A 14,743-nucleotide genomic window follows, 5' to 3' on the forward strand; every position below is an offset into this window, starting at 1 on the left:
AATTTTATGTTATGGGTATGGAGAGCTCTGTGTTCCCTGGGTAAATGTGTCAATTCCATCTTGTATAATATTCTTCTGTTGTCCATTCATGCAAACCCCACTAACAACTTTCAGGACAGATCTAAAAAAAGTGAGAACACCTTCCTGTTTCTACCAAGAAGTTATGTTGCTGGCTCCCCACTCAGATCTCATCAGAACATTTTCTACTTCTCTGCCTCAAGGCCTGGCTAGAACACAGTATCCAAATTTCAACGCTGGATGGAAAGGCAGCCTATTCGCACATGTGTAGACCATTCATCTTTATTTCTTCCCACAGAGCTCACCCTCTTTTCCTCAATCCATCTCTGAAAGGTTAAAGAATGAAGACCCTCATCTTCATTGTTCGAAAACAGTGATTCTCAAAATGTAGTCTATAGATGGGGGGAGGGGGGGTTTCCCAAGACCCTTTCAGGTGGGCTGAGAATAATACTAAGAGTTAACTTGTCCTCTTCACTGTGCTGACATTTGCACGGACGGTGCCAAAGCCCTGGTGGGTAAAAGTGCGGGTGCCTTCGGACCACTCAAGGCACCGCTCCCAGATGGCACTGGTCACCACTGTATTCTTCATAGCCACACGCTCGCAGAAAAAAGAAATGTTCTACTTGAGAATGTTCTTAATGCAGGACTAAAAATTACTAGTTTTATTAATCTTGGCCATTACAGATTGATATTTAATATTAACAAGCTTTATAATTAACATGATGAAGTGGGAAATAAGCACTGAAATACAGTGTATAGGTCTTGAGGAAAAGCACTTATGGGACTGAGGTGAGAGGTGAACTAGCTGCTCTCTTCACGGAATTGAAAGAATGAGTGAGAGTCGAACACTGTTCAGACTTTGGCATGTGGCAGTGTTCATCCTCAAAACAAAACAAAAAAGAATGAAGTGACCCTATCACTTCAAGGAAAACAACTGACAAATTGTTGTAAATGATAAAAATTGAAGTTTCATGCAAAAATTAGAACTGTGGAAAACTAATCTCTGCCTCTACCTAGACAGCTTCCCAAAACATACAGATTTTTCTGATGAGACAAGTATGATGTTAATGAGTGTGATTTTTATATAAGGAAACATGCTAATATTTGGACGATCTGTATAACCCCGTGAACCAACACTTTCCAAAAGACCACTATATAAGGTCATAAAATCATGCATGTTTTGGGGCACCTGGGTGGCTCAGTCGTTAAGCGTCTGCCTTCGGCTTAGGTCATGATCTCAGGGTTCTGGGATCAAGCCCCATATTGAGCTCCCTGCTCAGCGGGAAGCCTGCTTCTTCCTCTCCCACTCCCCCTGCTTGTGTTCCCTCTCTCGCTGTGTCTGTCAAATAAATAAATAAAATCTTAAAAAAAAAAAATCATGCATGTTTTAAGATCTATTCCAAGTACAAGACAGACCCCATGGATTTTAATTTAACAAAGAATGAAAAATTCATTGATTAGGTTTTCAGATTCCTTATTGCAATTAACCTTGATGAAACCACCACTTCTCATTTTTTTTGGTGCACCATCAAAGAATAATATTCTGAATTATCTGAAAAGGTGAATAACTATTCCTCCCTTTCCCAAATATGGATCTGTGTGAGGATGGATTTTCTTCCCATACGTCAACCAAACCCTAACATACTACAACAGACTGAAGGAAAGAGGTAGATTTAAGAATCCAGTGGTCTTCTATTTTTAAAAATGTAAAACACTGCTATTCTATGTTTTTGTTTGTTTTGAATAGTTATTTTTCACAAAAATATGCTATTTACACTAACATGTAGTAAGTTTATTGCTAAAATAAGCTAAAATTTTTTGTTTTAATTTTTCATATGGCAAATATCAAATAATATAATCCACATAAACAAAAAAAGTCTTTGAAATCCTCAATAACCTTTTAGACTATAGAGTGTTGAGATCAGAAAGTATGAGAACCTCTGCTCTCAATCAAAGGTTACAAACTAGTGGGACATGAGCCAACTCTAGCCCAAAGACCTGTTTTTTAAACATCTGAATCAGTTGCATTCATTTAGAAATTGGGGAAAGTCACAACTCACATAAAAATCCCTATCTCTGGCTTCTCCTGAGAAATCAGGATATCTGGCAAGACCAGGCCCATATTCCCACATGGCACAAACCAGCTGGCAGAGAAAAGCAGCCTCACCCTTAACTCAGGTGGATGGTCTCTGGTTCACTGCAAGGGCCAAGCTCATTACCTGCTCTGCCTACATGGGACCTACATGTGACCCTGATTAAACATCCTGCCTCCCATCCAGGAGTGACCTTTTTCGTGAACAAGCCATGTGCACAGTACAGCATTTATTTGTAATTCTCATTCCTTACTAAATTCCCTGAAGGCTTGGCAACTCCCAACCACCAATTAGAAACTGGAGTAACTGCCAGAGCCTTGCTTTCTTTGATTAGTAACACATTAATATGGCTCCCATCCCAGTCTATTCTGTGAAAACTAAGTAAACTCTCCATATTGTCTCTGGGAGAAAAAATGGCCACATGCACTCAAAAATTAATAGTGGGGCCAAAAAGAATCTTAAACCCTACTACCCTTCGAGTGGGGTACTCAGCCTCAAAATGATTTCAGGTGCAAAATCAGGCTGGCTTTCAACATTAGGTAGATCTGTAATCCTCTTCAATCTCTAAGATGTTTCTGCTAAAAACTCTATTGCAGCTGTGAAAACTTCAGAGCTGTCCCAGGGAGCCTCATGTCTGAGAGACTCTTTTAGTGAGCCCCTGAGATATTTCTGGATCCCTTTTGGACGGAGGACCAAAGCCAAGGGCTTTAAATAGAATAATCTGCCAGAATGGGCTGATGAGCAACCCATGGCTATTAGGGTTTCCAGATGTACTCACTGGTATGCCGCGACCCTGAAAGCATCGCACGTCCTCTTCAGGAAGAGGGGTGGGGACAACAAAGTATGCTGGCAATCTAGAAGAAAGAGATGTCATCAGTTTTAGTACTGGAGTAATTCACTAAATATGAAGGCTCAACTTTAATGAACTGAGGAAGCGAAACACAGTGGTAAGGACACGAACCTTATTTCCCTCTTAAGAAGAACCAGTGCAGACGAACGATCTCCAGCCAAATCAGCTGGGACTCTCGGTTCAAATCCTAGCTCTTCCTCTGATTCTGTGTGACCCTAAGTAAGCTACCCCACTTCTCTGGGTCTGTTTCCTCATCCATGAAATGAGGGGACTGGAATGTATGATACCTACAAGTATATGAATTCCAAAATTGGGAGTGCTCTTTCTCATCACATAGTGGCAATTAAGCACCCATGTTTTCAGTCAGCTAATATAAAAACCAATAATTACAATGACTGCTGCCTAGACATTTTATCAAGCATTCTGACAACAAACATTTAACTGCTTCCTGTAGGCCAGACTTAAATTCCTTAACACAAATTATTCACTTTATCCTGACAACTCTATGAGGTATGTACTACTATTATTCCATTTCACAGACAGAGAAACTGAGACAGCACCACTAAGGCCCTTCACAGATTATACAGCTAGTAAGCATTAGTAGAGCTATGACCTGAACCCAACCAGTATGGCTTCAGTTTCTATATGAGAAAATTTAGGTTCTAAAAATGACCTGCTAAGTGGTAGGAAGTGGGAAAGTTAGGTTTTCAGAGTTGCAAAGATCGGAGATACACAGAGACACCACCTCTTCCTCTAGTTAGCAAATGCAGGTTCCTATTAATAAGAAACCTGCTAAGTTGCATCACTGTGGAGCTGGAAAACCCTTTCACTCAAAGAGCTTGAAATAAAGCCTCACGGGAAGTTAAGAAGGTGTCTATGGTGTAAGAACTACAATGGAAAATAATGGATGGCACCTGTATGCATGCTGCATGTTTGAAGAAGTCCTGTAAGTATCAGGTGATGGGACAGATGGACTTTCTAAGTTGAAGAGGTTGGAATTTGAATGTGATCAAGTCCCTAGATCTAATAAATCCATAGGGAATGGAGCACCATTTTAAACACCAGCAAAATCCAGATTATAGGAAACAATCAGAAAATAGCCTGGTTTCTTCAAATAAATTGCAAGAAAACAAATGGTGGGAAGATCTACAGATTAAGAGACTTGAGAAACCTATCAATCAATTGCAAGATATCAATCTCACTGAGTCTTCATTAATGATAAAACGGATAAAAAGATGAAAAATTGTTCTAAAATTTATAAAAACAATGGGGAAATTTTTGAACACTGACTTATGTTACTGAATGATACTGACTGAGGGTTTTAATGTTAAATTTGAAAAGTGTGATAATGGTTTTATGGTTACATTTATAAAAAGAGTTCTTAATTGTCAGAGATGTATACCAAAAAACTCATGAATGAAATGTGATGAGGTCTGGGATTTATTTCAAAATAATCCAAGGGAAGCACAGAGAAAATAGGATTAGGAATGAGTTAATAATTGTTGAAGGGGGGGTGATGGGTAAAAGGGAATCCATCATATTCTCTTTTCTTTTATACTGCTTGAAATTTTCCATTAAAAAAAATCTTAAAGGTAATTAAAAAGAAAAAAACCTCTCATTATATTTTAACATAGAACCAGGTTTGGAAAACACTGGTCAAGGACAAGATACTTCAAACCATCAAAATTGTTTTAATGCACAGGTGGTAAGGTATCCCTTCTTCAGGTGTTATCACTGACGTAAACAAACAAACCCCCCCCCAAAAAAATATCTTCACACATCAATGAACTCAGGCTGCCCATTAAAATCACATAAGATTAAAAACCTCCCTATGTCCAGGCTCCCCCCACAGAACTATTAAGTATCAGAAGCTTGAAGAAAAAAATCCAAAGCTCAAAAGCTCCCCAGTGTACAAGGAGGATGACAGCTGTTGTTCTAGACGATCCCGCTACTCCAAGCATGCAGCAGCATCACCTGGACAGCACATTTCTCCAGCTCAGCCGCGGACCCACTGAATCAGAGTCTGCATGTCAATCCCCAGGTCACTGAGGAAGTAGCGCTGCGCCAGCAACGCACCAACAGACCACAGTTTCTCCACCTTCACACGAGAGCTACCTGCGGGGTGGGTTAGCCCTGAGTCTCAGCTCATTCTGCAGAGCTGGGGCCACAAGGTTTTTTAAAAGTTTGCATGTCTTGCCCTTCTAGTACTAGCGAGGTTGAATTTTTTACCATGTTGGTTAGCCAGTTAATTTTCTCTCACCAAGAGTCTTCCATCAAAGGGGGCAAACGTCAGAACCAAGTCTATTAGCATATGCAGCATGCACTGGCTCCAGAAGGGAGGCTGCGCAGAGATGGACAGCTCTGCACCAGTGAGAGGAGTCTCAGATGTCCTCTCTTGTCCCAGCAAACTACTAGGAGGTTCCACAGGCTCTCTGCTGTGAGGCTCCCAATGTCCACAAACAGCTAACCCTCCCTCCTTGGAGAGCAGTCATTCTACTCATCAGGACGAGATTTCAAACACAAAGTCAACAGCCTTTCCAACTACAGGACGACTTTCTTATTGAAAGCTGTCCGATCCACTCAGGCCCAGCCTTCATCAGGGTGAGGAAACCCTCAGAGGGACAACAGCGGGGCAGCAATGTCTTCCTGGGGCAGCGTCAGTTCACAGGCCTGTGTGACACACGCCCACAGGGTATGGACCTTCTGAAACCTTGACAGGGAGGCAGGATGAGAGAAAAAAGGCTTTTCAGAGAGGGAAGATAGGTACTGGAATAGCCAGCTCTGACCTGGGGAGAAGATGAAGTAGATGCTCAGTTTCCTATTATCCAAACTGACTGGAGTGCCTGCTAACCACTGGAGGAAGGGCTTTCACTACTTTACTCATTCTGTTTCCTATTTATTGATGCCTCTTAAAACCAGGCACTAGGGGCGCCTGGGTGGCTCAGTCGGTTAAGCGGCTGCCTTCGGCTCAGGTCATGATCCTGGGGTCCTGTGATCGAGCCCAGTGTCCAGCTCCCTGCGTGGTGGAGAGCCTGCTTCTCCCTCTCCCTCTCCCTCTGCCTGCCACTCTGCCTACTTGTGCTCTCTCTCTGTCAAATAAATAAATAAAATCTTTAAAACAAACAAACAAACAAAAAAAACCAGGCACTATACTTGGTACTGAGGATATAATGATGAAAAAAAAAAAGTGTCCTTGATTCTCCCGAGCTGACAGGTTGCAGAAACAAACATTTTCAAATGGTGACACAGATAAAAATAAACTCACAATCGTAAGAAGTGCTGTGATGAGAGGCATGAGCACAAAGAAAGCTCTCACTGAGACCTGACCTAGTCTTGGGCAGGCTCCCTACGAAAGTAACACCTGAGCTAAGATCTGACAAGATGAAAGCAACTACCCTTGTGCTGCTAAAAAGCAAAAGGAGCATCCCAGACAGGAGACCACACGGGCAAGGCCTATGGTAGGGGGTCAGTATGGTCAGAGGGGGGTAGAGAGGGAGTCAGGCAGAAGTCAAACCATGAAAGGCCTTGGAGATACAGAGAATGGATGCTGGGGGACCAGAGTGGGTGGTGGAGACCATGTAGGCAGCACCACAGTGGTCCAGGTGAGAAACAAAGCACAGCTTGCCCTGTATCTTCTCCACGGGGCAGAAAAGGGTGGGGGATTGTATGTACGGCTGGGGCCGTCCAAGGCGTATGTGTTTGCGCTGAGTGCTCCCAGAACTAAAATCTTGCCAAGCTCCATTTTCCCTGCTAACCACTAATTAAAAGCTTCCTTCCCACGGGGCACCTGGGTAAAGCTCAGTCGGTTGGGCATCTGATTCTTGGTTTCAGCTCGGGTCATGATCCAATGGGTCCTGGGATCGAGCCTCACTTCAGGCTCCACACTCAGTGGAGTGTCTGCTCGAAGATTCTCTCCCCCTCACACACTCACTCACACTTGTGCTCTCTCTGAAATAAATAAACTTTTAAAACCTTCCTCCCCACCTGACTTTTCTACCAGGTGTATTTTTGATGCTGACAACTAAACAAATACCAATGAATTTAATCAGTATGTGGCAGGATTTTTTTTTTTTAAAGATTTTATTTATTTGACAGAGAGAGAGATAGCGAGAGCAGGAACACAAGTGGGGGGAGTGGGAGAGGGAGAAGCAGGCTTCCTGCGGAGCAGGGAGCCCGATGCGGTGCTCGATCCCAGGACCCTGGGATCATGACCTGAGCCGAAGGCAGACGCTTAACGACTGAGCCACCCAGGCACCCCTGTGGCAGGATTTTTTAAAAATAATTCTCGGGAGTGCCTGGGTGGCTCAGATGTTAAGCATCTGCCTTCGGCTCAGGTCATGATCCCAGGGTCCTGGGATCGAGCCCCGCATTGGGCTCCCTACTCAGCGGGAAGCCTGCTTTTCCCTCTCCCTCCTCCCCCTGCTTGTGTTCCCTCTCTCGCTGTGTCTCTGTCAAATAAATAAATAAAATCTTTAAAAAAATGAAAACAATCGGAATGGGGATGCCTTCTATCAGTGTCAACATCATATTACAAACTATCACCTCCTAGGTGCAGGGGTTTCTAACCTCTTTCTGAGCAAGAGCTAGCTTTCCCTTTTCAAGCTCTGTGACTGGAAAGAGGGGGAGGAGGAGAAGGGCAAGAATGGGGCCATGGCATTTGCTCTGCAGGCCCCTCCCCACTGTCATTCCAGGTTGTGCTGTGTCAGGAGAGCTAAGTTTATAAATGTTTGAGATTGGGGACACCTGGGTGGCTCAGTTGGTTAAGCACCTGCCTTCAGCTCAGGTCATGATCCTAGGGTCCTGGGATCGAGCCCCACATCGGGATCAAGCCCCACATCGGGCTTCTTGCTCAACAGGGAGTCTGCTTCTCCCTCTCCCTCTGCCTGCCGCTCCCCCTGCTTGTGCTCTGTCAAATAAATAAATAAAATCTCTTTTAAAAAGAAATACAAATCTTATGAAATTGCTAGCAGGATAGTGGAGAGTATGTTCCAAAATGAGAATATTCAAGCTTCTAAAAAAGAATTATGCAGGGGTGCCTGGGTAGCGCAGTTAAGCGTCCAACTCTTGGTTTTGGCTCAGGTCATGATCTCAGGGTTGTGAGATCAAGCCATGCCTCGGGCTCAGCGCTCTGTGGGGAGTCTACTTGAGATTCTCCCTTTCCCTCTGCTTCTCCTGCTTGTGCACGTGCGCGCTCTCTCTCAAATAAATCTTTAAAAAAGTATTATGCAGAGTCACCCTTTAAAAATGTAGGTCAGGGGCGCCTGAGTGGCTCAGATGGTTAAGCATCTGCCTTCGGCTCAGGTCATGACCGCAGGGTCCTAGGATCAAGATCAAGCCCCACATCGGGCTCCCTGCTCGGCGGGGAGCCTGCTTCTCCCTCTCCCTCTACTGTTCCCCCTGCTTGTGCTCTCTCACTCTGTCAAATAAATACATATTTTTTTAAATAAAATAAAAATAAAAAAATGTAGGTCAGATCACATCATGCCTCTGCTCAAACTTTTCCTCACTGCACGATAAATGCTGAAAGCCTCCTCCCCTTCACCATCCAACCACCTCCCTCTGCCCTGACCTCATCCCCTACTACTGTCCGTTGATGGCTCCTCACCAGCCCCTGGCTCCTTGCTGTTCCCTCACAGAAGCCAGACAACACTCACCTCAGGTCTTTGCCTCTCCTGTCCCCTGTGCCTGACCAACCCTCCCCCCACCAACACCTCCAGCACTCCCGAGCCCCCGTGATCTATTTTTCTCCATAGTACTTACTACCTTTTAATACTCTCTAATCACTCATTTATTCTATCATTGTTTTCCTCCCACTGGCGTGAAAGTTCCAGGAGGGCAGGAATTTTTAGGCTCTTTGTTTACTGCTGTATCTCTAGTAGCCAGGACGCTACCTGGTGCACAGTGGCCACTCAAAGATTTTTTTTAAAGATTTACCCATTTATTTGAGAGAGAGAGAAAGAGTGTGCACACAGGGGGAAGGAGAGAGGGGGAGAGAGAGAAGCAGGCTCCCCACTGAGCAGAGACTAACACGGGACTCAATCGCACAACCCCAAGATCATGACCTGAGGGAAAACCAAGAGTCACACGCCTAACCAACTGTGCCACCCAGGTGCCCTGCCAAAGATTTTTATTGAATAAATGAAGTGCTAAATAAAAGGAAAGCAAATATACAATATAAATTCAAAAATGCCTCTAATAGTTTTATACTTAAGACTCTACATACAATGGGGAAAAAAAGAAACAAATTCACTTTTGAATGTTTTAAGGGACATCTTAAGGGTTTCTTAAGCACTGTATCGACATGGAAAATGTGGACCCCTCCTACGCTGCTGATGGGAGTGTAAATGGTACAGCCACTGTGGAAAACAGTCTGGCAGTTCCTCAGACAGTTAAACACAGAGTTATCATATGACCCAGCAATTCTATCCTAGGAATACACACACACACACGGAACTGGAAACCTAAAACCTTGTAAACAAATGTTCATAGCAGCGTTATTCATAATAGCCTATCAACTGATGAATGGATAAATAAAATGTGGTCTATCCATACCATGGAATATTATTCAGCAATAAAAAATAATGGAATGCTGCTACATGCTACAACATGGATGAGCCTTGACAACATTATGCTAAGTGAAGAAGCCAAGCATAAAGACCACTTATTATCGGATTCCATTTATAAAATCTTGAGAATAAGCAAACTATGGAGACAAAGTAGATTAGAGGTTGCCTAAGGCTGGGGGTGCTGAGGGCACATGGGGAGCAACTACTAAGCGGGGTATGAGGTTTCTTCTGGGGCTGATGAAAACATTCTAAAATTGACTGTGGTGATGGTTGCACAACCCTGTGAATAGATTTCAAAATACTGTGTACTTCAAATGTGTGAATTGTATGACATGTGAATTCAATCTCAATAAAGCTGTTAAAAAAAAAAAAAAAGCAGAGCACCGAATGCTTACCTTTCACCGACTTTATAGCCTTCATTGACACTCACTGCTTTGTACTTGACATGGCCTTTGGTCCGCTCCAACTCCCAACACCAGTCCTGAAGTGTGTCAAACATTACAGTATGGTTCTTGGGATCGGCGGCTAACAAAACAAATTTAAAAAGAAAGTCTTGTCGTGAAGTACAGTATTTTAATGACATGAAAGTGGATCCGTAAGCCCCAATTTTGTTCACTAAGCCCATTTTTATCCAAGCACAGCAAGTTCACTGCTTAATCCTAACCTTGCTCCTTTTTTTTTTGTCATTAACTCAAAATTATGATGAAAGGTCTATCTTTTTATACTGGAGGAAAGGAGGTGTTCTTGTTCCACTCCTTGCAAAAGTAATTTATAGCTCCATTTTCAGTCATCTGACCATAAGATAATTTATATAACATGAAAGATCCTGTGAAACACTAGAAGACAGGCTTGGCACAAATGCTAAAATAATAAAATATTTTTAGCCCTACCAATATGTGCATAAGATGGCAAACTCATTTGAATAGCATGTCAGATCCCTGAATGTAAATCCTCCTTCAATTTGCAGATGCATTGCCAACAAGAGGATTTTCCAGTGTGACATAGTTACTAACGGCCATCACCAGATCAGACAGCTGTGGTGAGGGTTAGGGCTTACTAGTCAGGGACTGCACCATGGTCACGGAGACTTCTGCCCCTCACCCTGCATTAGGGGGAAATGTCCAGGAGCACTACGCTTGCAGCCCAGCAGATGTGTCCTTGGTCCTCTCCTAAGCCACAGACCACTGGGTGTCATGCACCAAAACAGTCTCAGCTATTTACACACATCAGTTCAAGCCCTTGTGCATTTCAAAAAAAAAAAAAAAAAACCCCAAGCATTTTGGGGAAAACAGTGTTTGATAAAACTCCCCCATGCCATTTTATTAAAATAAAACCAGATTGTAGTACAAACGATAGTAAGAATAATGACAAAAACAGCGGTTAAGCTTATATAGCACTTAGTATGTGCCAGGTACTGTTCTGAGCATACTACATTATATTAACTCAATCTTCACAATCCTACAGGGTAGGTAATATTAATTCCTCCATTTTACAGATGTGGTAGAGAAAGGTCAAGAAACTTGCCTAAGGTCACAGAGCTAGGCAATGGCAGAATTGGAATCCAAACCCAAGCAGCTATAAAGGATTTCCATAAAGTAATAAACACCAAAAAAATTTCCCCATAGACACAAATAATAGTAAGACTCCTATTCAAGAGTAGATAATTCTTTTAGCAACACAGATAAGCCCTTCCCTAAAATGCCACGTCACAGTATTTAGGGCCTTTCAGCCAAAGCATATTTTGTCAATTATTAAGCCAGAAACTAACTGAAGATGTTCAGGCTGCAAAGCACCCACCTCTACAAACCCCTACTAAACGCAAAAGATAACTGTTCAATTAGCATCCATCAGTTACAACATTTACTTCTCAAAAAATGGGGGTTGGAAGGAGAATTAAAAAAAAAAAAAAAAGATGGAAAATAGAATAAAAGATGCCACATATCCTGGGCCTTGTGGCACAAAAAAACAAAAACAAAACAAAAACACCACTCGGTGAAGACCAGAGTCAATCAAGGTAAGTGTTGGAACACAGATCAACATAGTCTTGGGGAGCCAAGAAACTATGCTATACTGAGTCTGGACCAAGAGTCAGGATATAAGGAAGAGGCAGAATTCCTAAAAATAGAGTAAGATTTTTCAAATGTAAACCCAGTAGATGTTTACATAAATTATAGTAATTCATAAATCAGTCATATTTTGTGTAGCTCATATTGCACCAAGCTATTGTAAGCCAGTTACTCAGCACTTGCACGTGTAGCTACAGTGAAAAGATCCGTCATTCAAAGATGAACTTACTAAATTAAGGAACTAATTTTATGTTCAGTCTAACACTAGAGCTAAGCATTATCCTTAGTGTAATTCTCTGAAATAATCCACCCTGAATAATATGCAGTTACACTTTCAATTAACCCTCACTTAATTGACTGTGCCCTACGTGCCATGGATTTAACAATTTATAATCTTCACAACACTTCAACCGAGGCTTTAACACTGCTATTTTTATAATGAGAAAACACATGCCCCAAAAATTTAGTGTCATCCCCAGGATCACACAGCTACTGAGCAGCTGGGCAAGGATGTGAACTCAAGTGGGACAGACTCCAAAACTCACAGCTTTTCTACTAAATCACCATAGTCCCCAAAATGCAACCTGCTCTCTCAGATATCTACATCTCTGCACATGCTGATCCCGCTGCCTAAAATACTCCTCTGTGCCCACCAGACACCCCCACATCCTCCACTATCGGCTCCAGCACAGCCTGGGCCCTGTGACAGCCTCCCCGCACCGCCTGCAGTGTGACCAGCCCCTCCACCAGAGGACACAGCTCTCAGCTGTCTCTGCTTAGACTTGATGCTCGTAAAGGACAGGGATTTAGTCCTACTCACTTCCATCCCCAAGTCCTGACGCACAGCAAGCATTCAAAAATGCTGAACAAATGAGCAGTTCAACTGTACACTCCAGAAGGCCCCATGTATGCTGTTAAGCTAACATGCCACGTCCCTAACGAAAAGCACATAGCACACAGGGTCACTCAACATCAGCCTGATGTTAAGATTGACCGGCAGAATCAAAAGGAATGAGATCTTGCCATTTGCAACGACGTGGATGGAACTGGAGGGTTTTATGCTGAGCGAAATAAGTCAGTCAGAGAAAGACATGTATCATATGACCTCACTGATATGAGGAATTCTTAATCTCAGGACACAAACGGGGGGTTACGGGGGTGGGGGGGGGGGGGAGGGATGGGGTGGCTGGGTGATAGACATTGGGGAGGGTATGTGCTCTGGTAAGTGCTGTGAATTGTGCAAGACTGTTGAATCTCAGACCTGTACCTCTGAAGCAAATAATGCAATATATGTTAAGAAAAAAAAAAAAGAAGATAGCAGGAGGGGAAGAATGAAGGGGGGGAAATCGGAGGGGGAGACGAACCATGAGAGACAATGGACTCTGATAAACAAACCGAGGGTTCTAGAGGGGAGGGGGGTGGGAGGATGGGTTAGCCTGGTGATGGGTATTAAAGAGGGCACGTTCTGCATGGAGCACTGGGTGTTATGCACAAACAATCATGGAACACTACATCAAAAACTAATGATGTAATGTATGGTGATTAACATAACAATAAAAAAAAAAAAAAAAAAAGATTGACCGGCAGAGTGAGGAAACAGACCAAGGAGAGAGATGGAGAGAAGAAGACAGACATCTGTGGAAACACTGTACAAATGCTAGGCATTATTAATAGCTAATTCAAATGACCAATGTTTCTTAGTTAAAAGACTGCTCCCTTTCTCAGTGAACTGAATGGAAAACATTTAGAATTTAAGTTATGTAAGCATATTTGTTTTCTGATGTGCTCTCTATGTACAACTGTTCCATTTCCCCAGAGCATGTTCTGGTTGTTTAAAGGCTTTCTAGAATGCAAGACATTGTCTAAAGTATTATGAAATGAAATCAAATATATTAAGGTGGGGGAAAAAAAAAACCCCAGGAACAAACAGGATTATTTTAAACTTGTCTGAATTTTGTTTCTCTAGTCTCACATTCCCCGTTATAATGTTGATTTCATCTTTCGTAAGAAACAACCAAACCAATAATCCCTCACGAAAAAGCAAATAAACCTAAAAGATAAGTTAAAGCAATAAAGATCACAGGAAAAAAAAAATAGAAACTTTTTTTTTTTTTTTAAGGAACTTGAATGACTTACCCAAGCAAGAGGCAATCAATTGCTAGGAAAGAGGAAAAAGAAACTCATGGATGGGTTTTTGCTTGCTAGTTTCAGGTAGGAATTTAAAGGGTCTGCCTACCTGCAAATTAGAACCCAGAAGACACTCACCTGTATTGTTTTGTGCAGCAGCTGCATAGGAAAACAGAAATAATCTTTTAAGCAGTTTAGGAGCCTGGGTATGATGAATTATGCCACTGACAATCTAGAAAAGAACCAAACAATGGGTATAGTCATACTTTTGGCAGATAAACACTGAGCTGTCTAGGTTTTCAGTCATGCTAATAGGCTCCTATGGGCATCACACAAACTCTGAGGTCTCTATGATGTTACCTTCTGGAATAACGCCAAGTAAACAGAATGTTAACAATTTTGTTAGGTTTCTAAGAGCTTTGAATTTCTAGGGAAAACTTTAAAGATTTTATTTATTTATTTATTTGTTTGTTTATTTGAGAGAGAGAGAACAGGGAAAGGAGCGGAGAGGGAGGGGAAAGAATCCCAAACAGACACTGCGCCAAGCAGAGAGCCCGAGGCAGGGCTCAATCCCACGACCCTGAGACCATGACCTGAAACCAATAGTTGGATGCCCAACTGACTGAGCACCCTGGCACACCTGAATTTCTAGGGAAATTTAAAAAAATTTTTTTAATTTATCCATTCGAGAGAGTGAGAGCACATGTGTGGGGGGGGGGGGGGGGAGGGGAAGGGAGAGAGAGTCTTAAGCAGACTCAGTGTGGAGCCCAATGTGGGGCTCGATTTCATAACCCTGAGATCATGACCTGAGCCAAAGTCAAGAGTCAGGTGCCCAACCACCCTGGCGCCTGATTTCAGGGAAATTTTTAAAACATAGTCTCATTCAAAAACAAGGTGTTACAAAAACTTAAGTGCCATATTCAGATACTCTAAAAATCTGACACATCAGAGACATAGGGCTAATATCAGACAATAACCAAGACACTTAGCTATTCTGATCCACTTATGGACTTTAAGACCTTC

The 14,743-nt window shown here is 42.6% G+C and overlaps 1 protein-coding gene across 1 annotated transcript in view; it reads right to left on the reverse strand.

Moving 5' to 3' along the window:
- Positions 1-14,743, reverse strand: part of MTMR12 (myotubularin related protein 12) — a 67,570-nt gene that overhangs the window by 20,414 nt on the left and 32,413 nt on the right. Inside the window, exons 6-8 of the mRNA XM_032415147.1 lie at positions 13,859-13,952; positions 9,923-10,052; positions 2,890-2,965 (exon numbers count right to left, since the gene is read on the reverse strand). Of these exons, the coding sequence (XP_032271038.1) occupies positions 2,890-2,965; positions 9,923-10,052; positions 13,859-13,952 (300 nt within the window). The remainder of the gene's footprint in view (positions 1-2,889; positions 2,966-9,922; positions 10,053-13,858; positions 13,953-14,743) is intronic.

Source organism: Phoca vitulina, unplaced genomic scaffold (genome assembly GCF_004348235.1).
Source record: "Phoca vitulina isolate PV1807 unplaced genomic scaffold, GSC_HSeal_1.0 scaffold17, whole genome shotgun sequence".
Classification (NCBI taxonomy): domain Eukaryota; kingdom Metazoa; phylum Chordata; class Mammalia; order Carnivora; family Phocidae; genus Phoca; species Phoca vitulina.